The sequence below is a fragment of the Haliotis rufescens genome, unplaced genomic scaffold (assembly GCF_023055435.1).
Source record: "Haliotis rufescens isolate VD_foot unplaced genomic scaffold, xgHalRufe1.0.p SCAF_9, whole genome shotgun sequence".
Lineage (NCBI taxonomy): Eukaryota > Metazoa > Mollusca > Gastropoda > Lepetellida > Haliotidae > Haliotis > Haliotis rufescens.
In genome coordinates this window covers 24,139,214-24,165,430 of record NW_025964383.1, presented here as the reverse complement: position 1 = coordinate 24,165,430, position 26,217 = coordinate 24,139,214, and the positions used below count along the sequence as shown (strand labels likewise).

Here is a 26,217-nt window from a genome sequence, read left to right as displayed (position 1 = left end):
TAATGTGTGAATTGACAGTCAGTATCGGAGTAAACTACGGTTATAACGAACACGCTTATAACGAACTGACGGATATAACGAACTAACTTTTTAGTCCCGACTATTTGCTGTAGTTATGCTGTATATATGCTTATAACGAACTACGGTTATAACGAACTAAAAATAGAAATCCCTTTGAGTTCGTTATAACCGTAGTTTACTGTAGTGTCTTATGCAGCGAGAGATTTGTTTCCAAGTGAATATGCGTTTGAGACTGAATGTGAACAGCTGAAACGTAAAAGATATAGAGCATTGAAAAGGTTTAAAAAAATGTAAGGATAGTCACTCATTGAAGGATTACAACTACACAAGAAACAAATATAACGCTGTATGCAGGTAAAATGGAAATTCGAGAATGAATCAATGAAATAAACAACGTAATCTTAAATATATTGCCATAGTTTGCAAACGTTAATACTGTAACTGATAAAACCTACAAATGAGACACAATGTTTATCACGGAGTCCATATCCTGCCACGTAAAAGATCATCACATCTGGTGTCAAAATGGGGGACCTCTCTTGAACCGTGCTGCAGATACCCATTTCAGAGTGGTTCGTCAAAGGGGTAGCTGGGGTAACCCTTGAATCTGCAGTGAAGAGTTTTATTACAGAATAATATTTGTTGCCAACAGAAGCCATCAACTGTGCCGGGTGACTTTCCGAGTATTTTACAAGCTGATTGTTACCAATGGTGATTTTCGCTTCATATGTTCCAGAGGATACTCTCAATGTGCCTGTAACAAAAGACGAAATATTAAACAGCATCCGTCATAAAAAATGTAACAGATCTCCAGGAATAGATGACACCATTTCTGAATTGTTTGTACATTCGGCTGATCTACTTTTCCCATACTTAGAATTTCCATTTTATGTGATGTTTGATGAGGGATACTTCCCGGAAACACGGTCTATTCGTATTTTACTTCCGCTTCATAAAGCAGGTATTTCTAATGTTGTCAACAGCTATAGTGGGATAACTCTGCTGTGTATCTTCAGTAAAATATTTACTTTTATTATTATCATGAGACTTGTGTCTTGGGCCAATACCAAGGATAAAATTTCCGAATCGCAGGCTGGATTTAGGGAAGGAAATTTAACAGTTGATAATGTCTTTATATTGCAATCTCTGATACAGTGCTATATCAGCAAGAAGGGGAGAGGGGCGTTTTATGCATTATTTGTTGAAATCACTTAAGCATTATATTATATACACAGGTGCAGATTATGAAGATTATTTACTGCACGTGGACTTATTTCCAAAATGTTGAAATTTGTATGTACGAGACAAGGTTTTAATGTCTGATATGAATGAATGCAAATTTGGCGTGTGCTAAGGATTTGTTTTGAGTCCGTTTTTATTTTTCATTTTTTTCATAAATGAATAAGCATAAGAAATCCATAACAGTACAAACTGCATTCAATTACATCCAGATGTTGTTCAACTCCTTCTTTTATTATTTGCAGATGATATGATCATGTTCTCAAGCATAGCTGGTGACTTGCAAAAGCAAATTGATGTCTTAGACTATGATAAATGAAAACTCTGTGTTAATGGAGTCAAAACTAATTTTTTTGTATACTTTTAAAAAAAGAGAGGAAACTTTGAATGTGACTACACACTATAAATATTTGGGTGTTTATTTCAGTAACAATCTAAATTGGCCTATCCATGCAATAGACGCATCAGACCATGCCAAAAAGATTTTATTTGGTATTTTAAAGAATGTTAAAATCCTTGGCGATATAAGTTATAAGTAATCTTTTAAGAACTTTGACGTTAAAAGTAACCCAATTTTACTTTTCGGAGAAATATGTTGATTAAAACAATTTAATGATATCGAAAAGGTTCACTTATATGCATTTCTTGGTGTAAAAGCCAACACATCAAGCGCACTGGTTTATGTGGAATGTGGTAGACTTGCTCTATATTCACAGCTGAAAACCACATAGTACTGGCTGATAAACATGAAAATGACTTCATCGAGATATCACCCTACGACATACAACAATAGCATGACGTTATACGATACGAATGGAAAGAAAGGGTAACTGATGTGAAAATCTTTCATTCAATAGTGGTTTTGGAAATTTTGGTATGAACAATCTGTACAATCTGAAAGTGTGTTTATCTATTTTCTACAGAGACTAAATATGTATCTGCAATCGTGGTCATTTTCGTTGACATTATCGACAACACCTTGAACAATATATCTGTCTGATTGTTCACCCTGGTAGGAAGTGGAGGCATAACTATTTTGATGACAGTGATGTAGTAATTTCCATGTATTACCTCTAATAATCAGTTCATGTCATAAGCCACATTTTGCAGTTTTAACATATGATTAAACGGTTCGCCCCGATTATGTTTCTAGGTTTGTCAGCACCATACCCGTGCTCGTGGGTTTCACCGAAGTGGTAAACGTCCTAGACCTGCATCACTTCGGGCTTTCCTCCCACATTAAGCTGACACGCCGTGATATAAATGGAATAATGTTAAAAGGTGCGTTAAACCCAACTCACTCACTCAAGTGAGTTGGTAGGATTGTAGGATTTAAACAGTATAACTTGGGGCGTTGGAATACGTAGTGGTGTACGATTTAGTGTAAGATTAAGGCGCGGCTTCTATTACATTTAGAAGAATTGGGTTTCAAGTATTAACAACACGTTCATATCCCGTTTCTTATATAAATGTCTTTATCACAACATAAAAATGTTTCTATTTGTCCCTTGCCGGGAATTATCGCATTGCCTAACTTACATCAATGACATAAACTGTTTATTTGCAGGTCAGGTCGGTAAATACTACAATTTCTGTCACATACGACTTAAATGATACAAAGAACATCTTTATCAAAACCCTTTACCACGGATTGGAGTTAAACTGACAATCGCACAATTGTTCATATTCTTGTGAGTGAGTATTGTTTTACTTGTGATATGTCACGTGACTTGCATTAACTGAGGCTTTGTTCTTTGAATATGAGGGATTTATTCTGCCTCTCGGAAACCTACGTGCAGTCTGTATTGCTGTGGCGAGGTATAAGAGATTTATTCCCTCGCTGAGAAATGTATTACCCTCCAAGGCGGGTTACACAGTATTTTATCAAGATCACGTGGACCAATCAGATCCCATCATTCTGAAATGGACGTTTGATAAAACCATTTAATGTGCTTTCTGTCACATCAAACTATCATCTCTCTCCATGTAAGTGTAATACTCAAATGTTAGAAGATAGCATCACATGTGCAACAATTTCATAGTCATTTTCTGTTCTAAACAGTTTGGCTGTAACTGTAAGAGTGAGTGAGTGAGTTTGATTTAACGCCGATTTGGACATTATGTCAGTTACATCACAGCCTGTCAGCTTGATGTTAGAGGAAAACTTTACTAAATGACTTTTACCACTTTGCTGACACATTTCAACCAGTAATCTTCCGGGGTAGAATAGGTCTTCAGCAACCCATGCTTGCCGTAAAAGGCGACTATGCTTCTCGTTAAAAGGCGACTAACAGGATCGGGTGGTCAGGCTCGCTGACTTGGTTGATCCATGTCATCGATCCCAATTGCGTGGATCGATGCTCATGATATTAATCACTGGATGGTCTGGTCCAGACTCGATTATTTACATACCGCCGTCATATAGCTAGAATATTGCTGAGTGCAGCGTTAAACAACAAACCAACCAACCAGTAATCTCCACGGTGCATGAGAGGAAGTTAGCAAATGAATGTGATAGGGAACGAGAGACGCCGATAACTTCCAATAATTGTTTTTACTAGGAAATTCTTTTTCCATGAACAGTAGACGCTCCTAAGAAACTAAGCTGACCGCCTACGTGGTCTAGTGGATAAGGCGTTTGTCCGGAGAGCGGTCGGACCCGGGAAGATCCGGGTAGAGAATAGGTCTTCAGCAACCCATGCTTGCCATAAAAGGTGACTATGCTTGTCGTAAAAGGGGACGTACAGGATCGGGTGGTCAGGCTCGCTGACTTGGTTGATGCATGTCATCGATCCCATTTGCGCGGATCGATGCTTATGATATCAATCACTGGATTGTCTGGTCCAGACTCGATTATTTACAGAACGCCGTCATATATAGCTGGAATATGCCAGAGTTTGGCGTTAAACAACAAACCAACCAATCAATTGTTCCCCGGCCGCGTCATACCAAAAGAGGTTAAAAATTGGTACTTCGTGTTACTCTGCCCGGTTCTCTCCATTAGGCCAGGTTCACATTGTGCCGATTATGGCTCCCGTTTGAGATCAGACAGCGCTACGACACGAAAAGTGAAAAAGTCGGACTACCATCCTCATTGATCACGAATGTCCTATCAATGTCTGAATGAGTCCTACGGATCGGGAAAGGTCCAGAGAGTTTGGCCAAGTACTCCCGACAGTATGGTGCGTCCCGTAACATTCAGGAAACATTTTGACTAGCCGGATTACAGTCGTGACTATGTCGTGACAGATTCTGCTGTATCGGATCAAAATCGTCCATATAGCTGGAATATTGCTGAGTGCGGCGTTAAACAACAAACAGACCTATGGATCGGGACGCTGTCGTGATGAACGGACATGAATTGTTCATTGCCGTTTCTTGTCGATCGAGTCCAGATTGCGTCCATATCTTACCGAATGCGAACCGTCTTTGTCGGTTCATTGTCCGGTCACTGTCTGATCTCTTTCGGGTCGCATTTGGGAGAATCGGAACGCTGTCAGGACAGATTCTGTCGTTTTTTATCAAGCGGAAGATACAAATCGGATCAGATTCGGATTGAGAACGGGACAATCGGGACGATTTCGGCTGGAAACGGCTGAATCGGGACGCTTCCCGTACAATATCTGATTATTTGTGAATTTCCCGCACGAATCACAGGATCTTGATCAGACTTTTGACAAATTTTAATCGGGAAAAGTCCTATCAAGGACGGCAGTAAAAACCCTGAATGTGTGACTGAGCCATTAAGGGGCTAAAACAAGGACTGGTCAGCTCGGAGTCAGAATATTGTGTCTGAGTGGGATATTCCTGTTAAACTGCGGCATGATATCTGAGTGGGCTAGCATTATACATTTCACCTCACCTAGAAACGATACTAAGCTCGTGTCTACAATTTATCCCGGTCGAGTTTCCCTGACACGCGTGTGACATGAATGAGCACTGCACTTTGCAGCAAATATCACACACTAAACACGTGGGGATTGGGGCGCTGCTGTGTTTGTAATGGCGAGGTGCCACGGGGCCGATCTGCGTACAGCTTGGGTCAAAACCAACAGAATACAGGTTACCCTGGTCAAACAGACAGACAGACAGACAGACAGACAAGTTTAGTTTTGTCTCAAGCGTAGAATACACTTACAATATATCAAAAGTAGTATAAACCTGAAATTCTACAACTAGTCGCTAGACGACTTACGAGAGACAATATGTCATGAAAGTAAACAGTAATACACAGCGATAGGATATTTACATATATACATCAATGATATAAAATTGAACGTCACTTTGCTAAAATGTTATGGCAGGTTTTGGCCACGCAAGAAATAAAATCAACGTTTGATAAAATCTGGGTTAATTTTTAACTTTAAGAGTAATTATTAAAATTAGTAAATGTAAGACTTCAGCGTTTAAGAAGATCAGCCGTTACGTCGTCGTATAAAGGGGAGATAAGTAAAACATGGATCTCGTCTTCTACCTGTTCTGTACAACTAAAGTGATATATCTCTTCTGGTGGTATGTTTGTGTAACATCCAGTCTCTATCTTTAAAGGCGCCACTCCGCATCTGAATTTAGCTGGAGAGCTCCTGTAAGCACGGTTGAGAGGGTATTCCACGTGTTTTTCTGTGCTATAGATTTTCTTAAACAACCTGTAGTTTCTTTGTTTATTTCTTCCACGGTTTCCTTTGTCCAACAATAATTTGTCCCTCCATTTAGTCTTCTATTCCAACATAGGGCGTCCTTGTACCGTTGCATCAACCAACTTTGTTTCAATTTGGGCATTTATGCCTGTCAAATGTCCCAGGTCGATTCTCTCTAGACATGACGTCACTTTGGCATTCCAGCTCCTCTTGCAACTGCTTGACCACACAAATATCTTCTTAGTTATTCTTCTGTTTGGAGTGTTGACAAGTCTGGCTCAGTGTCTTGAGACTGTTGTCCATGATCTGATACATGGCGGGATCCAACCCACTTCCCCATTTATTGCAATGTTTGCTGCATATTTTCCAAGTCCTAGGAAAAATCGAATATCTCGGTGGCGGATAGCATTGGCAGCAGAATACACTGTCGTTCCCCATGTTGCCGACCTATAGTTTAAAACCGACCATACCATAGTGTTGTATAGTTTGGTAAACTTACTACCAAGTCCTTTGTATTTAGAAATTAAAAGTCCCAGGGATGTGTTTGCGGATTTCGCCGCACATTCAGCCATTGCGTTACAGTGTAGGTGTTCGGTTAAAAGCACACCAAGATAGTGAGTGGGTTGTGTTTAACGCCCCTATTAACAGTATTCCAGTTATATCGCGGCGTGTCAGCTTCATGTGGGAGAAAAGCCCGAAGTGATGCAGGTCTCAGACGTTTACCACTTTGGTGAAACCCACGAGCACGGGTATGGTGCTGACAAACCTAGAAACATAATCGGGGCGAACCGGGATTCGAACCCACAATCATAGGCTTCTGGCGTGCCCAAGGGACGCAACTCTGCACAGCGAATCGCGGCGCTCAAGACGACTGGGCCACCCGTTCCCCCCACACCAAGATAATGATACGAATTTTCAACGCTTAACAGAAACGCAATAGAAAACCGTTGCTGTTCTTGGAATGCTAGGGCCTCTAAAGTGGACAATCCTGGATTTTTCTGAGTTTATATACATCTTATTATCTTATCTTATGTGTTCAGGGCTGATAAGAGAGTTTGCACTGTCTGCCAATAGAACAATATCGTCTGCATAAGCTAAAGCAGCAATATTTTCCTCTTCGGTTTTAAGTCCCTTTCCAAGCTCGTTGATGGTCGTTAGTTAGTCATTAATATACATATTAAACAACAACGATGATAGAAGACATCCCTGTTTCAGTCCTTTACTCACAGGAAACCATGATGTATAAACGTGATTTATGCGCACAAAGCATTTCATGGTAAAACTCCAGGCGGGTACCTTGTTAACATCGGATTTTGTAGTCTGTTTGTTTGTTGTTTAACGCCGCACTCAGCAAAATTCCAGCTATATGATGGCGGTCTGTAAATAATCGAGTCTGGAAAAGACAATCCAGTGATTGACGTCATGGGCATCGATCTACACAACTGGGAAACGATGACATGCATCAACAAAGTCAGCGAGTCTGACCACCCGATCCTGTTAGTCGCCACTTGTAAACGACAAGCATAAGCGCCTTTTACAGCAAGCGTTGATCGCTGAAGACCTTTTCTAACCCGGATGGTCACGGGTAACGGGTTATGGGTACAACGGCAATAGGGGATTACTGTCGGGGATCATTTCAGTTTCTTTTGGACGTTTTCAATATTGCCTGCAGAGTATAAAGACTAGCTGCGGATCAGTCTGGTGACACTCTGTGCTGCCCTTGTCGGTCGCGTGAGGCGCTCCCTTTGTAACAGTCCACAAAAGGCTAAAAATACATTGGGTTACTAGGGCATGTACAGTCGCCCTAAGACGGATACACCATGAGTAGGAAGATGTGGAGTGAGGATTTATGCTGGCTGATGCATGCTGTATTTCCCATCATTCTCATGTGTACATTGCTGCCCCACCTGGCCAGGGGACAGTGTGTCCCCCCGGGAAGTACCCCCGGGCTGCGGGAGCTGGTGCTGGGGAGATGTACCGAGTACCAGGCCACCGTAAACCCTGCACAGTTCTGTGACAAAGAGTAAGTGGAACACGTCGATTGTTTGTTTGTTGTTAAACGCCGCACTTAGCAATAGGCCAGCTATATGACGGCGGTCTGTAAATAATCGCGTCTGGACCAGACAATCCAGTGATTGATCCCGCTTGTAGCCTCTTACGATAAGCATGGGTTGCTGAAGAACAATGTTAACCCGGATCTTCACGGAACACATGCATTGGTATACCATGACATTCTCTGCAACTATTTAGGGTGGAGATAAAGCCCAAACGATAAAGCGTTCTCTCGTCGCGAAGAAAGTCCGGGTTCGATTCCCCACATGGGTAAAATATGTGAAGCCCATTTCTGGTTTCCCCCGCCGTGATATTGCAGGAATATTGCTAGAAGCGGCATAAAACCATACTCATTCACCCACTGTGCCAATGTTTGAGACGGACTGGGGCCTCCAGTGTTACAGGACGTCCGAAATGACACTGTTCAGATTCAGATTATTTATTTCTCCATAGACCACCGACGGTGGTACAAGAGCATACATAAAGTACAGAGATATATATAATATGTACATCAAGAAGGCTGTGTGCATTTCGATTTAGCATTCAAAGTGGTAAATACAAATAATACATATTTTGATAGACGCTTAAGCTCGTATAGTTTAGTTGTTGAAAATAAGCTTTTTAATGGAAACACATTTGACCAAGTTACAAATCTGCTAGGAATAAATAAAAGTCTTTTGTCACCAAAAGCTTGACATCGAAATATATAATGGAATTCATCAGCTATTGCCGGGGAGTTACAGAGTGAACATAGACGTTGTTCTCTGGGAACATTATCCCAGGTGTTAGGTGTGTACGCGAAACGTGATCTCGGTCGTGAGATTTCCAACATCCTTGTACACGTTAGACATCTCGCCCGCTATAGAGTTAGAATTAGTAAGAGCAGATTTAATCTATGAGATGATCAGGCTTGGTGATTATGTGTCCTCGTACCACGACGACATGGAGTCATAATCAACACATTTCCTCGTCCTCATCGATACAGTCGTCCAAAAATGGGGATTGATCATGGAGTAGTAAAATGGAACGGAGAGAATAAAAAGCAAATCTTTATGAAACATGACGGTTTTGTGAAAAGAGTGATATTAATAAACATGACGTCTTTTCAGATTTGTGGGTATTACTGAATCTCTGATCGCAGATATTTCAAATGCTACAATTTTCAGATTTACAAAAACACCGGCAAACCTAAAAACACATAATATTTATCAATGTCGTAAAATACAAGGTATATCAGTTATATGACGTCACTGAGATGTCATATGCTAAAATCTTATCAGATAACTATAGTTCAGGGATATTCATTCGAACTGAGCTATCAATTTACAAATTATTGGAACAAACCTCCGCGTCATGCTGAAAATGCTGATATTCTAAGGTGACTAAGTATCTACTGTGTCATCAATAGTAGTATAGTCTCAGTCCGCAGGAACCCCTTTTGGTTGATCCGGTTGATCCAGGCGGATGCGAAGGTGATTGGCTGATCCAAGTCACGTGTTCGGATAGGATGACTCATGCATCAACAGCGCGTCGGGAAAGGGCGGGGAATGAAAGGTGTGTGTTTATAAGGCAGAAAAGAATTCGTAAGTAAACAACATTAAAGGGTTACGAATAGAGCTATGTGTATGGCGTGCTGCCCTGAATAGACAAGCAGCCCAGTTTGAATTGAGCGCGCTTGACAACTCACGTGACCTCATCGTTTCAAATTGTTTATTGGTCATAATAGTTTCGTTTATTTCAGGCGTTAGTAGGAATTACAATTAGTGTACAACTCACGTAGTCGTTCCAAATTGACCGCGCTCGCTAGAGCGTGGCGTGCGACCTGGTTTGATGAATGCAGGGTGTGTGTTGTAAGTACGACCATACCGCAATAGAGACGGGTCAACATGATATACGCCGGGTAATGTAGGGGGGGGGGGGGGGGGGGGATGTACGTCTAGCCGGATCAAATCTATCTTATACGGTCTACACGTTTGTACACCATGAACGTTAGACAACCTGTATAGAAAAAAGAAATAGAGACAAAATAGATAAGACTACGCAATCAGCAAGCTAGCGGTGTAGTTTACATTTAGCGCGCAACAACGAGCTAATGTATAGCAGAGAGAGACTAATTATAAGCGACCGACCGCCCATAACAATGTCAACATACCCCGGCCTTACAATTAATGTCAACATACCAGCCTCGCCTGAAGCTTCCCATTCATAAATTGTGTGACCAGTGTCCCGTATTTATGATATGTTAGGGAAGATGTGTTGTACATTTGTTATTTTAAAAGGGAGTTATTTCAGAGAGGATATATAGGGGATTTCCCCTCATTAAACCTTTCTTTCGTTGGTGTCTATTAAACGTATCCGGTATTTAATACATTTGAATGATGTAGGAAAGTATGTGCGTGTAGATGTTGTACCTATATCCGAACACGAATGTATGACACCTTTCAATAGAGCGCGCTTGACAACTCACGTTATATATTCAAATAACCCGCGATCGCTAGAGCGTGCGACCTGGTTTGATGAATACAGGGTGTGTGTTGAAAGTACATCATACCACAATAGAGACGGGTCGTGTCAACATGATATAAGCCGGATAATGTAGGAATAAAAAATGTACGTCTAGCTGGATCAAATTCATCCTGTGCGGTCTACACGTTGTACACCATGAACGTTAGACAACCTGTATGGAAAAAACCACATAGAAGAAATAGATAAGACTTCACAATCAGCAACCTAGCAGTGTAGTTTACATTTAGCGCGCAAGAACGAGGTAGTCATGTCACCCTGCATTGACTATAACGCTGAAGGCAGCCGGATTTCGAATCACCCGCGCTGCGTACTATTGTGAACCATTTGTAAAGAATTATTCAGCCCTGTCCCGACTTGGATAGTTGATGTTTCAATGCTAGCGTTTCCATTTAACGCGATGACAAATAAGCCCTACGGTTTGAGTTTTAACCGTGGAACATGATGTGCACAGTTTTACTTCAGAACGTGCTATTTTGAAAATAGATAGAAAACTGATAAGTACATGTACCAGTGTGACGGCACGAAGCTAGGTTTGTTGGGAAAGTGATGGAAGCAATCTATAGGACATTTTTATGTTTACAATACTCATCCTTAATTCGAAGAGAGAACAGAGTTTATCATGGAAAATTGTTTGACGAGGAAAATGTTTTATTGGAAATATATGTCGAAGTAGGTTTATTCATAGCTAATGTATAGCAGAGAGACTAAGCGACCGACCGCCCATAACAATGTCAACATACCCCGGCCTTACAATTAATGTCAACATGCCTCGCCTGAAGCTTCCCATTCATAAATTGTGTGACCAGTGTCCCGTATTTATGATATGTTAGGGAAGATGTGTTGTACATTTGTTATTTTAAAAGGGAGTTATTTCAGAGAGGATATATAGGGGATTTCCCCTCATTAAACCTTTCTTTCGTTGGTGTCTATTAAACGTATCCGGTATTTAATACATTTGAATGATGTAGGAAAGTATGTGCGTGTAGATGTTGTACCTATATCCGAACACGAATGTATGACACCTTTCAATAGATCAATTACGGTTCTAACCACGACGCGCAACATGACTATGAGCGTGGTTAGCAGTTCATATTTATAAACACATCGTAAATGACAGATTTCTGATGAATGAACTCGCCCGCACACATGTCTATAGGGTTATGTTCGCCCGAACTGTAAACAGTGACACATTGATAACAGGAAGGGTGTGTGGAATGCACTCGTCCTTGTAAGGGTAAAATACGCGTTTAAACTCGCCACTTAAATGATGACATTACTTTTTAGATGTATTGGTATCAGTGAGTGATTGAATTTAGTTTTACGCCACACTCGGCATTATTCCAGCTCTAGGACGGTGGTCTGTCAATAAACGAGCTTGGACCAGACAATCCAGTGATCAACAGCATGAGCAGCGATCTGGGCAACTAGGAACCGATGGCGCGTGTCATCCGAGTCGGCGAGACTGACCAACCGATCCCCGTCAGTCGCCGATAAGCATGGGTTACTGAAGGTCGATTCTATAACCCGGACCTTCACGGGTGTAGTATGACGAAGACTATATACTAATATGATCGCTTTTTTAACATACTCACACATGAAGAAAGCATCAGAGATTAGACTTGACCCTAGAGATATATTTAGGAAGACTACGTTGAGAAAATCACAACAGAGAAAGAAACCACAAGCAGCCAAGAAGTCGACGCTGAAGACAAAGAAGAGACAGGTAACACCTAAAATGAAAACGATGACAACCAAACAGGAATCGAAGACAACACCCCAACCCGTGAAAATACCACATGTGTCGGAGGTGAAGGCTGTGGTGGAACCGTCACTTGCTGCCTTGAAGCGTCAACAGAGTCAAGGGTATAAAAGAAAGCTTCATACCCTCTAATCGCACACCGTATTGGATCACCATGGGGGTTGCCACCTGTCCGGACTGTGAAAAAATGTTTTCAAGGAGAGATGTCATGTTACGACACAGGAGAAATAAACATAGCATACCGCCGCCGTTACAAGCCCACCCGCCGCCGCAAGTCCACTCGCCATTACAAGCCCACCCGCTAACGCCGCCGCAAATCCACCCGCCATTACAAGCCCACCCGCTAACGCCGCCGCCGCAAGCCCATCCTATAGATTGCTTCCATCACTTTCCCAACAAACCTAGCTTCGTGCCGTCACACTGGTACATGTACTTATCAGTTTTCTATCTATTTTCAAAATAACACGTTCTGAAGTAAAACTGTGCACATCATGTTCCACGGTTAAAACTCAAACCGTAGGGCTTATTTGTCATCGCGTTAAATGGAAACGCTAGCATTGAAACATCAACTATCCAAGTCGGGACAGGGCTGAATAATTCTTTACAAATGGTTCACAATAGTACGCAGCGCGGGTGATTCGAAATCCGGTTGCCTTCAGCTTTATAGTCAATGCAGGGTGACATGACTACCTCGTTCTTGCGCGCTAAATGTAAACTACACTGCTAGGTTGCTGATTGTGAAGTCTTATCTATTTCTTCTATGTGGTTTTTTTCCATACAGGTTGTCTAACGTTCATGGTGTACAACGTGTAGACCCGCACAGGATGAATTTGATCCAGCTAGACGTACATTTTTTATTCCTACATTATCCGGCTTATATCATGTTGACACGACCCGTCTCTATTGTGGTATGATGTACTTTCAACACACACCCTGTATTCATCAAACCAGGTCGCACGCTCTAGCGATCGCGGGTTATTTGAATATATAACGTGAGTTGTCAAGCGCGCTCAATTCAAACTGGGCTGACGGGTACGGTCTGTCTATTTAGGGCAGCACGCTATACACATAGCTCTATTCATAACCCTTTACTTTTGTTTTCTTATGAATTCTTTTCTGCCTTATAAACACACACCTTTCATTCCCCCTCACCTGTGACGCGCTGTTGATGCATGAGTCATCCTATCCGATCACGTGACTTGGATCAGCCAATCAACTTCGCATCCGTCTGGATCAACCGGATCAACCAAAATGACCTTCTGCGGACTTAACTATACTACTATCAATTGCCAAGTTGCACTTATTGATTCTCAGACATATAGGGGGCGGTGGGGTAGCCTCGTGGTTAAAGCGTTCGCTCGTCACGCCGTAGACCTAGGTTCGATTCCCCACATGGGTACAATGTGTGAAGCCCATTTCTGGTGTCCCCCGCCGTGATATTGCTGGAATATTGCTAAAAGCGGCATAAAAACTATACCCACTCACTCATGATCAGCCATATAGACAGCCTTTCTTTCTGCAGTAGAACCATCATCGCTATTGTATTTTGTGTTATCCAAATTCATAGCTGCTTTGCTTTGCTTGTTGTTTTTGTTTGTTTTGTTTTTTTGCGCAGTACTCAATACTCCAGCTATCTTAGGACGGCTTGAAAATAAACGAGTCAGGGACCGGACCGGACCAGACTATACGGCAATTGTAGTCCGCTGGGGAGTGGTATTCACAGGACGTCGACCTATTGACCCAAATAATTGGCAGGAAGTCCCTGTGTGGTATCCTTTGATCCGCTCAACTGTTGTTGTTTTAACGGATCAAAACAGGTGCAGGGGACATCTCGTGATAGAATTGAATTAAATTAGTGTCAAATTGTCATATGGACCGTTCAGGTTCCTAATATGCCTAAATCACAACTGCTACTACTACAATAACTACTACTACTACTACTACTACTACTACTACTACTACTACGACGACGACGACGACGACGACGACGACGGAGACAACATTTACTACACAGCAAACTAATAATGAACAACCATGACAACCACAACTGCTACTACCACAAAACATGTTGTTTCTAGTTACTGTCTAGACGACTGCTCACGACGACTACCACTGCTACTACTACTATAACTATCAATACTACTATACTACAACTGGATGTAGAGTGTCAACTTGTCATGTCAGTTTGGTTTGACACAACATCATGCACAGCACGATGAAAGGCAGTCAGTATTCGTTACATATAGAATGTGTCTGGTCGTATTTAAATATAACCCTGAAGGTAAAAAAAGAGAGTATCGCTCGTTTCCACGGGGCGGTCGGGTAGCCTAGTGGTTAAAGCGTTCGCTCGTCACGCCGAAGACCCGGGTTCGATTCCTGACATGGGTACAATGTGTGAAGCCCATTTCTGGTGTCCCCCGCCGTGATATTGCTGGAATATTGCTAAAAGCGGCGTAAAATCAAACTCGCAAAACTCGCTCGTTTCCACAAAAGACCGTACAATATCATTCCTGATAGGTTAACCTATACGGTTTTATGTGGGCTGAAGTGTACGCAATCAATAATAAAAGGAATTGGAATCTCCGAGTATGCTGAAAGTTCAATAGCTTCAGCCCTCAGCCATTATATTCCTGGGGCGGTCGGGTAGCCTAGTGGTTAAAGCGTTCGCTTGTCACGCCGAAGACCCGGGTTCGATTTCCGACATGGGTACATTGTGTGAAGCCCATTTCTGGTGTCCCCCGCCGTGATATTGCTGGGATATTGCTAAAAGCGGCGTAAAACCATACTCACTCACTCACTCACTCATTATATTCCTACATCCAATGATTTGGATCATGTTGTTTCGGAAGTCAAACGTGCAACCTTTGAACAGTTTGTCAAAGACTGGACAGACGCAATAACCGCCCAAATAGTATTCGTGGTACTGGTGGTAACACACTTCGGCTTCATTGTAATTTTAAACATGAATTCAGAATGGAACAGATTATTTTGTTACACCTAGCAATGTCTCATCGACGTGCCCCAGTTGGTTTAGGTGTGGAATAGCACATACACGTGTTAAGACTGGGCGCCGTGCAAATCTGCAAGTTGCTGACAGACTCGTAGGGCTGGGATGGGTAACTCGGGTACTCGGTCCTGAGTAGGACCCGGATACCCGGACCCGTGGTTAGTCACGTGATATATCGTTTAATGAAAAAAAATCACTATAGCTCAGTGGTTACACTACACGTCGCTAATGTTCGCATTTCTTTCTGACGATGCACACATTCCTTTGGACTTGTAAATGTTTGAGTAAAGATAACGCTTAAGTCAACTTCCGTGTACGCATGATCTGATTGTTTGATACATGTATGTATCTTAATAGCTTTGGCCAGGGCTGCGGTAAAACAATTACCAATCGGACATTTTGTCCCCTAGACTTGCAGTGGGTACCCGGGTAGGGTCGGGTAATAGGAGGTCGGGTACCCGGGTAGTAAATTTGGACTCGTCCCAGCCCAAAGTTTCCTTTACTTGTACTGACTGTGTGGAGACGAGTACCATGCATTGACCGCTTATTGATAAATGGTTTGGGACATTTTAGTAGCTCTACTGATATTCACAAAGTATGATTTATTCTCTCCAGCCCTCGTGTATTTATGTGCCTAAATCTGAGAAAGAGAAAAACATGTTCTATAAATAACTGTGTGTGTACAATATATGGATTTTGTATATGCTTTTGGGAATATTATGGGTTCTGGCGTTTAGTATGATTATTTCTAACTCTTTCTTAGAGTATAATTTGGGGCGGTTGGGTAGCCTAGTTGTTAAAGCGTTCGCTCGTCACGCCGAAGATCCGGGTTCGATTCCCGACATGGGTACAATCCTGATCACACCATCCGATACAACCGTCAACTACTTGTACACATCTGACACGCGGTTTTATATTCGTCAAATCACATGAACAATACGTTTGATACTTAAGTAAGTAATTGTAACCCGTGATCTTCCTCGAAATGCCATTGTTTTAATTTTGTAAGTCATAAATATTTCCTTATCACATAATAGTATGGACATTTGTGTGAATCTGGCGAGAGGGTAACAGCAGCTGATTGGGTAACAGCCAACAATGATAAAATATAATCTTAACATTATTAGTTCCTGTGATTTAATTAACATAGCCACGGGTGCTGAATGTATAGTTGATATGCTGTAGTCGCCATCCACAACGAGCAATGGAGAGCTGGGACCTATCCTACCCGGCTACCATGGGGCCTCAACTTTGCATAAGAAAATAATTATTAGCAGATACGTATTTGTATTCTTGTCTATTTTAAATTATATACGAATGGGTAAATATGAACTATGATTAAAAATACGGTGTCAACGTTGGATATTGGATGAGATAGGAGGTAAAAAGAAATAACATGTCATAGATGATATATGTGATGTGATAATACAGAGAGGGTACAACAAGTACTTGTTTGTTTTCTGTTTCACGCCACATTTAGCAATATTCCAGTTACATGACGGTGGACTTTAAACAATCGAGTCTGGAACAGACAATCGGGTGACTCAAATTATCAGCAACGATCCGTGGATGAAATATGAAATAAGAAAAACATTGGCCAGCGTCACAAATGGCTGTTGTAAATAAATCACATTATGACCGAAGTTCGCCCTTAATTCTATAAGTATTATGTTAAATTGACAAAAATTTAAGAAAATATTATTGGTTAAAACACAAACATAAAACAACAACGACACAAAAAATCACCCAGAAGTGACATGAATTTGTTATGTAAATTCTTCTTTCTAATACAGTAAAGTACGTTTATAACGAACACGCTTGTAACGAAATGACCGATATGACGAACTTATTTTTTAGTCCCGACCATTTGTTGTATAAATGCTGTATATATGCCTATAACGAACTACGGTTATTACGAACTAAATTAGTGGTCCCTTTGAGTTCGTTATAACCGTAGTTAACTGTATCCCGAACCTCGTCTGGACTGTGAACATGGACTTCGGTTCTGCATGTAATACCATGTATTCACAATCAATTTGAGCAAATATTTATAGGCCCATATCTACGTCCACTGTGACCGCCTCCGTGGTCTAGAAAAACACAGTATACAGTATACTGACTCCGAGCCGACCAGTCCTTGTTTTAGCCCCTTAATGTCGAGCGCCAGACAGGGTAACAACAAGTACCATCTTTTAACGTCTTTTGGTATGTCGCGGCCGGGGATCGAACCCCGGACCTTCCGCTCTCCGGGCGGACGCTTATTCTTGTTATGGTTAAGTACGGCAACTGTTTTACTATTAAGAACGATGTTCACTAAAACATTTGGTTTCAGCCATCAAAGAAAAAACTGCACCGAAATAACAGATAAGTTTGTGGCAGCATTTTCCTATCAGCCGGCATGTAACGTGTCGTTCGGTCGCTATGACAACTTCATCAAGTCAGCTCATGGTGACGTCTCTCGCGGCAAGGTGAGGTATCACTTATGTTAACCATGACGTTTGTTTGCCGCGTGCAACATTATACAGCCACGCCGAATCACCTGAGTGAGTGTGTGAGTTAGGATAAACGCCGCTTTTAACACTATTCCAGTTATATCACGGCGTGTCATTTTAGTGTGGGAAGAAAGCTCGAAGTGATGCAGGTCTCAGACGTTTACCAGTTCGGTGAAACCCACGAGCACGGGTATGGTGCTGACAAACCCAGAAACATAATCGGGGCGAAACCGGGATTCGAACGCCACTCTGCACATCGAATCGCGGTGCCTTAGACGACTGGGCCACCCGTGCACCCTGAATCACCTGAAAAAGGTTGACTTATTTCGAGGATTTGCCTCGAATAGCGGATGCTGTTCATCGCTGCAGGTGGGGGCGGTAGGGTAGCCTAGTGGTTAAACCGTTCGCTCGTCAAGACCCGGGTTCGATTCCCGACATACATACAATGTGTGAAACCCATTTCTGGTGTCCCCTGTCGTGATATTGCTGGAATATTGCTAAAAGCGGCGTAAAACCATACTCACTCACTCGTCGCCGCAGTCAGCTTTAGTCCTGTTATTACTCGGCGGGCAATGAAATAATCCAATCTGTACAAGACAAATCAGTGGCTGAAAGTTTGCGCAACAGAGCCGAAACACCTGATTCCTCTTCCGACAGGTTCCTGCAACACGCATGATGTTTTGTTTGTTTGTTTGTTTGTTTGTTTTTTTCCAGCAATAATCCAGCCATATGACAGCGGTCTGTAACTAAATGAATCGAGTCTTGACCAGACAATCCAGTGATTGACATCATGAGCATCAATCCATGCAACTGAGATACGATGACATGCATCAATCAAGTCAGCGAGCCTGACCACCCGATCCCGTTAGTCACCTCTTACGATAAGCATGTACTGAGGTATGTGTTTGTTGTTTAATTGTTTTGCTGTCACGAGTTACTGTGAGGGATCATAGATCGTGAGTTACTGTAACCTGGAATCCACTAAGGTAACATGCAGAAATACAGTTCTGGCAGCGTCAGGGTGAAGTGCGTTCCGATTTTTGTTTCAGGCGATGTTCTGGTCGGATGTGTATGGCGTCGTCCAACAGTACACCTACCGCGGTCGGCGCGCCATTGCCATAGAAGACACACTCATAGGTACTGTTATGTATATGTATTATACCGTACGTTTCAGTAAATCATCCGATTTTATGTCAGCTTCACTGCGGATGAATTTCAACATTTCCAAGGCTTTGCGCTGTCCCAATGAGACAAATATTGTGAAGAGCTTAGAGCCAAAAGGGGCCATCACTTTGGCCCTTTGGGCATATTACTGCATAAATAACGTCTATGAGTCCTTGTCTAACTGTAGAAAAAATTATTGTATGTTGTTATTGATTGATTGATTGATTGATTGATTGCTTGGTTGCTTGGTTGCTTGGTTGCTTGGATGGTTGCTTGGTTGCTTGGTTGGTTGCTTGGTTGGTGGGTTGGTTATTTTAATGGTTGGTTGCTTGGTTGCTTGGTTGGTTGCTTGGTTGCTTGGTTGGTGGGTTGGTTATTTGGATGGATGGTTGGTTGGTTGGTTGGATGGCTGGCTGGTTGGTTGGGGATATATACATATATATATTTACATTAGGAGTAACAACCCGAAACCCTATATGTAAAATGATAAGGTTAAGGGCTAAGGGTTAATATCTTTCATGTCGCCCCTTTTTGTAAAAGATTCTTATAAGCGAGGTTTGATTGGAAATATAGGGTACTTTTTGCTATTTTTACATTTTTCATTGTTTTGGCTCGGTTTCTTATAATTATTCGTAATAGAATATATCCTTCCTTCAACTTTGCGCGTTTTCTCACAAACTACATATAGTAAAGCCATGGAACTGCAGTGTAAATGCACTGTACCTTTTATATTCCAACAACCTCTCAACAACGACAGTCTGGTCGTTATTTACAGGTTTTGTTAAAGTGGCCATTTAGCCGAATTTGTTTAATATTGGTACAAACTGAATCTAGGGACATTATACAATATGACTTTATTAACGTTACTACTTTGTTTCCATGGTAACAGAAAGCGGTATCTGGGGAGCTGATTGATTGACATTTAGAAATTTCGTTCAAATTTGGTATTTAGGGACAATGCATTTCATGACTCAAACAAATAGCTTTTGTTACCATGGCAATCTAACCGAGGCATCTGTGAGAGTCAGGGTCTTGCTAGATTGCTCCCTAACTAATTATGACAGATTGCAACCCCCCCCCCCCCCCCCCCCCCCCCCCCCCCCCCCCCCATCTCCACCCCAACAAATCATACACTTATCAAGGAAACAGCGTCACAGCTGTATGTTGACAACACGTCAGTACAAGGCATAACTTCAGTGGCGTGTCCCTGGGCTACACACTAGAGTATCCAGAGAATCAATATCAACCAAGGGTGACATCAGGCAAACACTCGATACATCCTAGTAGGTATTGGTCAGAGAATTAATATTAACTCTTGAACCAAGGGTGACACTCGATACAGCCCAGCCAATAGTTCTGGATGAAGAAAAGGTGACATTGGTCAAGCTGACCGCAGCTGTAAATCACATCGTGGTCAGTAAATTAAAGTACACGTGGTTGTGAACATGCGACAGACTGTGACAACTCAGCAGAAGCTGAGGGTATACCAGTGACCAGGCAATAGACCTGCGCAGGTTTAGTTTAGATCTGACTTGACCTGAACACGTTTGCCATTGTCTGAATAAACAGCTGTGGACCCTCAGGCGAACGTGTGTTGTTTATGCCAACCATCGCTTAGATCACCAAACATCTAAGAGTGAGACATCTGCTTGGTCGAATTGAATGTTCGATTTCGTTGACAGATATTGAGATATATTTTTGCACACAAAGCACATTTTATTACAACAGCAACGGAACGGGGTCCTCTGGTTGGTTGACATTTAGATAATTAACCCTATTTAAGACAATTTTCCCATACTAATAACTGATCTTTATGAAACTTGGTGTAGATGATCAGCACAAGGTCCGGTAAAATAACCTCATTCAAGATATCCAAGATTGTCTCTCAGTCGCCATTTTCTAATTTACAGGTCTCAAACATATAAATCAGTAGATATATATTTAATGAAGTCCTTTTGAAAACCCTCGTGAATCATTTTTGCAGATTATTAGTTCATTGTACCCCCGCAACGAGGTTAGGGGATATAATAGAATCAGCGTGTCCGCCTGTCTGTTGGTCTGTCCGTAGAAAATAACTTTCGGACAATTCCCTAATGAACTAATTGACTGATTTCAATTAAACTTTGTACATGTGGCCACTTCAACATGTAGTTGGGCACATTGCAATTTTTTGTTTTTCATTTCGGCGGAGTTATTGCCTTTTATTACTTCATCATTTCAATTTTTCTGGACAACTTCTAAACTACTACATCGATTTCTTTCAGATATGTACGTAGGTGTAGCTAAGGAAACTGTACGATAAGCCTTCATGTCCATTACCATTGTGTTACTATGGCCACGGAACGGAGGCAATAGAATTTGTTGTCCGAATTCGTTTAAATTTTGTATTCGGGAATATCTTGGAATCGAACAACTGATTCTGCTATTAACAGCGATTTCTCATGATTATAAGGGCGGTCGGGTAGCCTAGTGGTTAAAGCGTTCACTCGTCACGCCAAAGACCCGGGCTCGATTCCCGACATGGGTACAATGTGTGAACTCCATTTCTGGTGTCCACCGCCAAGATATTGCTGGAATATTGCTAAAAGCGGCGTAAAATCAAACTCACTCACATTACCAGGACTGTTTTTCTATACATGTATGATGGCCGAAAGGTTTATGTAACGTATTGCCATCCATCTTTGGTTTCCATAACACATACACATATTGACTGAAATCGGACAATAACTACATTTCAATCAGGTCCTCCTGTCCGTCGCTATAGTAACGGAAATGAGGGTTGCCTTGTAGAGTATGGTAAGATAACCTTTTACGACTGTAGGTTTGATAGAAATCGGTTAAAAGGGTCAGGGGTCATAAACCCTTTTTTCTTTTATAAAACCTGCATATAGCAACCAGGTGGTCGTTGTAGAGAGGGACTATAAGAATCCAAGTAACGATCAATTAAATCTGCGAAGTTTAATGGATATTATTTTATAGTTAATACCCTAAATGTAGAAAGAAATTATCTCTCACTTCAACCCTTAATGTAAAACAAATTTCATTAAGATTTGTGAGTGAGTGAGTATGGTTTTACGCCGCTTTTAGCAATATTCCAGCAATATCACGGCGGGGGACACCAGAAATGGGCTTCACACATTGTACCCATGTCGGGAATCGAACCCGGGTCTTCGGCGTGACGAGCGAACGCTTTAACCACTAGGCTACCCGACCGCCCCCATTAAGATTTGAGAGTAATTTTTACATTAAGGGTTGTAACAGGGCATCAAGTTCAGCCAATTTTGCACTCGGAAGAATGATTGGCAATGCACTTTATACTTGTATTGGGATGACGCAAAGCAAACATTCAAAGGCTATATTATTGGTTAAAGGCTACATTGGTGACGGGCTGCGATTCTGTGCTCAGGAATCCTCTCCGGGTATAACATACAACCAGGAATGTCCAGGATTTGACCAGACAGAGGGTTGTCCATATAATGCAGAATTCTCCTTTTGGGCACAAGCGTCCTCAAACGTGCGTACACCTGCACAAAACATCATATACCTCAGCTATAACTATACAACTAAAAGGCGTCATAATTCTGTTACTCACCTAATTCAATCATTTTGTCACTGTGTTATCAATAACTTTTAAATACGTTATCATTCAATGTTAAGGTCCTGCATGTCTTATCGATAAGTGATCCGCGCTCCATCAATTACAGTAAACTACGCTTATAACGAACACGCTTATAACGAATTGACGGATATAACGAACTTACTTTTTGGGTCCCGACTATTTGCTGTAGTTATGCTGTATATATGCTTATAACGAACTGCGGTTATAACGAACTAAAATTAGTAGTCCCTTTGAGTTCGTTATAACCGTACTTTACTGTACTATTGTATCTGTCTTTGAGAGCGTTGTCACTATTTCTCTTGTGTTATCATTGACGTTTGCATGTGGCAATACTGTCTTGTGCGACTTGTGCTAAGACGGATTTTGCACGTGTTATCCTTGACCTTTGCACGCGTTATCATTGTCCTTTACACGTTGTAATATTTATTTTTATGTGACTGTTTTTTTTTAAATGTAACTACTCGTATCTCCGAATAGGGTGCTTCACAATACATAAACCATATTTTGCATTTCAGTTTGCATCCAGTGCTTCTGGAGAAGTAAACCTCATGTTAAACGCAAGTTTGGCTGAGGCGTTCTACAACACGTCGTAAGTCATCATGTTATCATGTGAGGATTAAAGGTCAATACATTTTCTTGTGAAGCAGAATTTCACCAAACTGAGGTAAACGGACATTTTTTAACGATGGATGGCAACGCGCTAAATCACCGCATTATTAATGACGTCATCGTTTCCTTTATTTCAGTTTCTTTGGAGTGTGGGAGTTACCTAATTTAAATTCTAGCAAGGTGACAAAGGTCACTGTTCTACTGGTACACATTCCAGGACAAACGGTCAGGTAGGTCTAGAGTCGGCGAGTGCGTGAGTTAAATGATATAAATGGGTTGAGTGGGTTAGTGAGTGAACCATATGACAGCGGTCTGTAAATAATCGAGCCTGGACGAGACAATCCAGTGATGGACATCATGAGCACCATTGGGATACGATGACATGCTTTAGCAGCCTTGACCCGATCCCGTTAATCGCCCCTTACGACAAGCATAGGCACCTTTTACGGCAAGCATTGGTTGCTGAAGGCCTATTCTATCCCGGATCTTCACGGGCCAGTGAGAATCGTCGATACAAACCCAGCCAGTGGAGCCTTGAAGTTAAGGGAACAGACCTACACAGCGAGATGCGTCTCAGATGACAGGGAAACCCTATCGAAACGCATACAGCAGTCAGTACGATCATCTACCAAAACAACAGATTCCACATAATCCAAAGGAGTTGATAAGGACAGTTGGTATAATTCAATAGTATGAGAACATACTCATCTGACTTTTTTTTTATTTAACATCTTACAGATCGAAGTGCAGTACTGAGAATATCGCTTCATTACAACGGAGACTTAGAGAGAGAAACATCGTATCTGACTGTGTGGACGGTCCGAGGTGTGTATAGGTAAAATAGTGTTTCAATCTCATTAGAATCAGACCTTAGTTCTCGCTACCGCTAAACAAAGATCTGAGGACATCTCAGTAGAGGTCACGTCAGAACGACCTTTCAACCGACCAATCAGAGCGTCGCTTACCAGATCATAAAAGTGACAGTCGGAATGTGATTTCTTATCATTCATCCTCGAAAACTTTAACACGGGGTATTCCCGAACGGTAGTTACGGGCTTAACGACTGAATCCATACAATCTAGTCCATCTATTTACGATTCCAGAATGTTGTTTTGTTCGGATTTCAAATTTTTAATCGAGAATTTGTCAAAATATGTTTCGAAGCGTTGTCGCCAATTTGAAAATAGTGCCGTAAAGCACGAGAAAGCTGCCTTCTGATTTGTCATTCCTTTGGTCGGTCAAAGTTTGCGCAAGATCGGTCTGACTTGACCCGTAATGGGATGTCCTCAGATCTTTGTTTAGCGGTAGCGAGAACTAAGATCTGATTTTAATGAGATTTAATAGTGTTTCAGTGTATGAGAAAGGCCTAAATACAGTTCTGGGACATTACAATGACTAATAAGTTCTTCAGACCAGAAGCTAATATTGTTTAACGCCACCGTCAGCATTTACCTTGACCCCTTAATAATGATAGGTGGTTCGCCCAGATTTTGTTTCTAGGTTTGTCAGCACCATATCCGTGCTCGTGGGTGTCACCGAAGTGGTAAACGTCTGAGACCTGTATCATTCATTCATTCATTCATTCATTCATTCATTCATTCACTTCGGGCTTTCCTCCCACATTAAGCCGCGATATAACTGGAATACTGTTAAAAGCGGCGTTAAACCCAAATCACTCACTCACTAACAATGAAAGGAAAGAGTGAGTGAGTGAGTGAGTATGGTTTTACGCCGCTTTTAGCAATATTCCAGCAATATCACGGCGGGAGACACCAGAAATGGGCTTACAGATTGTACCCATGTCGGAATCGAACCCGGGTCTTCGACGTGAAGGCTTTAACCACTAGGCTACCCGACCGCCCCGTGAAAGGAAAGAAGACATACGAACATATCATGATATTAACTCAGTCGGACCTTACATAAGTGAGCGATATGAAAATTCATGGACTGTATATACGTAAGTATTGTTGTATGCCCAAACAAAACATTTTGGCTGTGTATTCTGATATTTAGCCTCAACCTTCTCCCTTCATGTACCGATATGGGTGCTAATAGCGCCATGACAATCACGATGAATGTGTATTCTGGTACTTTACCCTACACTACCAATTATGCATGTGTCAATGTGTAATGTAGAGAACTTGCTGTAAGGGTATCAATCGTATAGAACCTTCTGTTATTTCGTTATCATGTTCTTTGTTACCCTTGAACCACCTTTCTGATGATGTTTCAGAAAACAATCAGATGAACTTCCGGGCTTCATTGCTCTATTTAAAAAAAACTTTTTGACCTCTAAACGTTTCAAGATAAGATCATGTTTGAGTCAGTTCAGGAATGGCATTTGTGTGAAAAGTGCTGATTTTCATATATGGTAACCATGAAGTTTCCATGGCAGTACCATGAAGTCAATTTCCACTTGACATCCTCAGAAATGGCAGTAGAGTTTTGTTCCCAGGATGTGGCATTGACTTTTGCTATACTATGATTTTGTCCAGAACAGTCTTCTGATACAATTACATCACCAAATACTTGGACTTTTCAGGGGCCCTCAAGCTATGCTATGTGTTGACTATCCGGATGAAGAGGAATGTAAAGTGAGAGCATCTACTAGCGGTGCATCCCTTAACAGCGATGCGGTGATGGGACTCGCGATATGTATCTGTGTCATTTCTTTCGTTCTTTCATAAGGAATAAAACTTCTTAAGGATTGTCATCTTCTTTGCCTCATTAATATTTTTTATGACAAAAAAATACTTATGAGGTATCATGTTAAACAACTGAATCATTAGTTTAAATAGCGCCATCTTTGCGTCAATGAACAACTGAACACGGCATCATTCTTGTCTAAAACATCTTTGAACAATTGAAACATGAGTATCTATCTATTTATCTATCTATCTGTCTGTCTGTCTGTCTATCTATCTATGTCTTGATCCGATGCCTACCTTCAACATGTTGTAAGTGTTTATAGTTGATCCACGAAAACATTTTTCAATAGTCACAGTGGTTACCATCAGTATATATTCATACGACGTTTGTAGTATCTATCAATAGAATGACACCACCGCCCATTTATTTACTCCATGCTTCGT

General features: G+C 41.5%; 1 protein-coding gene across 1 annotated transcript; it reads left to right on the top strand.

Moving 5' to 3' along the window:
- The first annotated feature begins 7,610 nt into the window (after positions 1 to 7,610).
- LOC124117019 (ADP-ribosyl cyclase/cyclic ADP-ribose hydrolase-like) lies at positions 7,611 to 25,834 on the top strand. Its single transcript, XM_046478686.2, has 8 exons — positions 7,611 to 7,920; positions 17,574 to 17,709; positions 18,783 to 18,870; positions 22,269 to 22,411; positions 23,032 to 23,105; positions 23,263 to 23,355; positions 23,864 to 23,950; positions 25,668 to 25,834. Exons 1-8 carry the CDS (start codon positions 7,718 to 7,720, stop codon positions 25,810 to 25,812), a joined length of 969 nt encoding a protein of 322 aa, XP_046334642.2. The 5' UTR covers positions 7,611 to 7,717; the 3' UTR covers positions 25,813 to 25,834.
- Positions 25,835 to 26,217: the final 383 nt, after the last annotated feature.

Excerpts from the sequence above, each read along its gene's own strand:
- LOC124117019 (XM_046478686.2), top strand. The coding sequence starts at position 7,718 with ATGAGTAGGAAGATGTGGAGTGAGGATTTATGCTGGCTGATGCATGCT. Across the intron at positions 7,921-17,573 it reads GCACAGTTCTGTGACAAAGA|CCATCAAAGAAAAAACTGCA; the intron begins GTAAGTGGAACA and ends ATTTGGTTTCAG. Across the intron at positions 18,871-22,268 it reads CATAGAAGACACACTCATAG|GCTACATTGGTGACGGGCTG; the intron begins GTACTGTTATGT and ends TATTGGTTAAAG.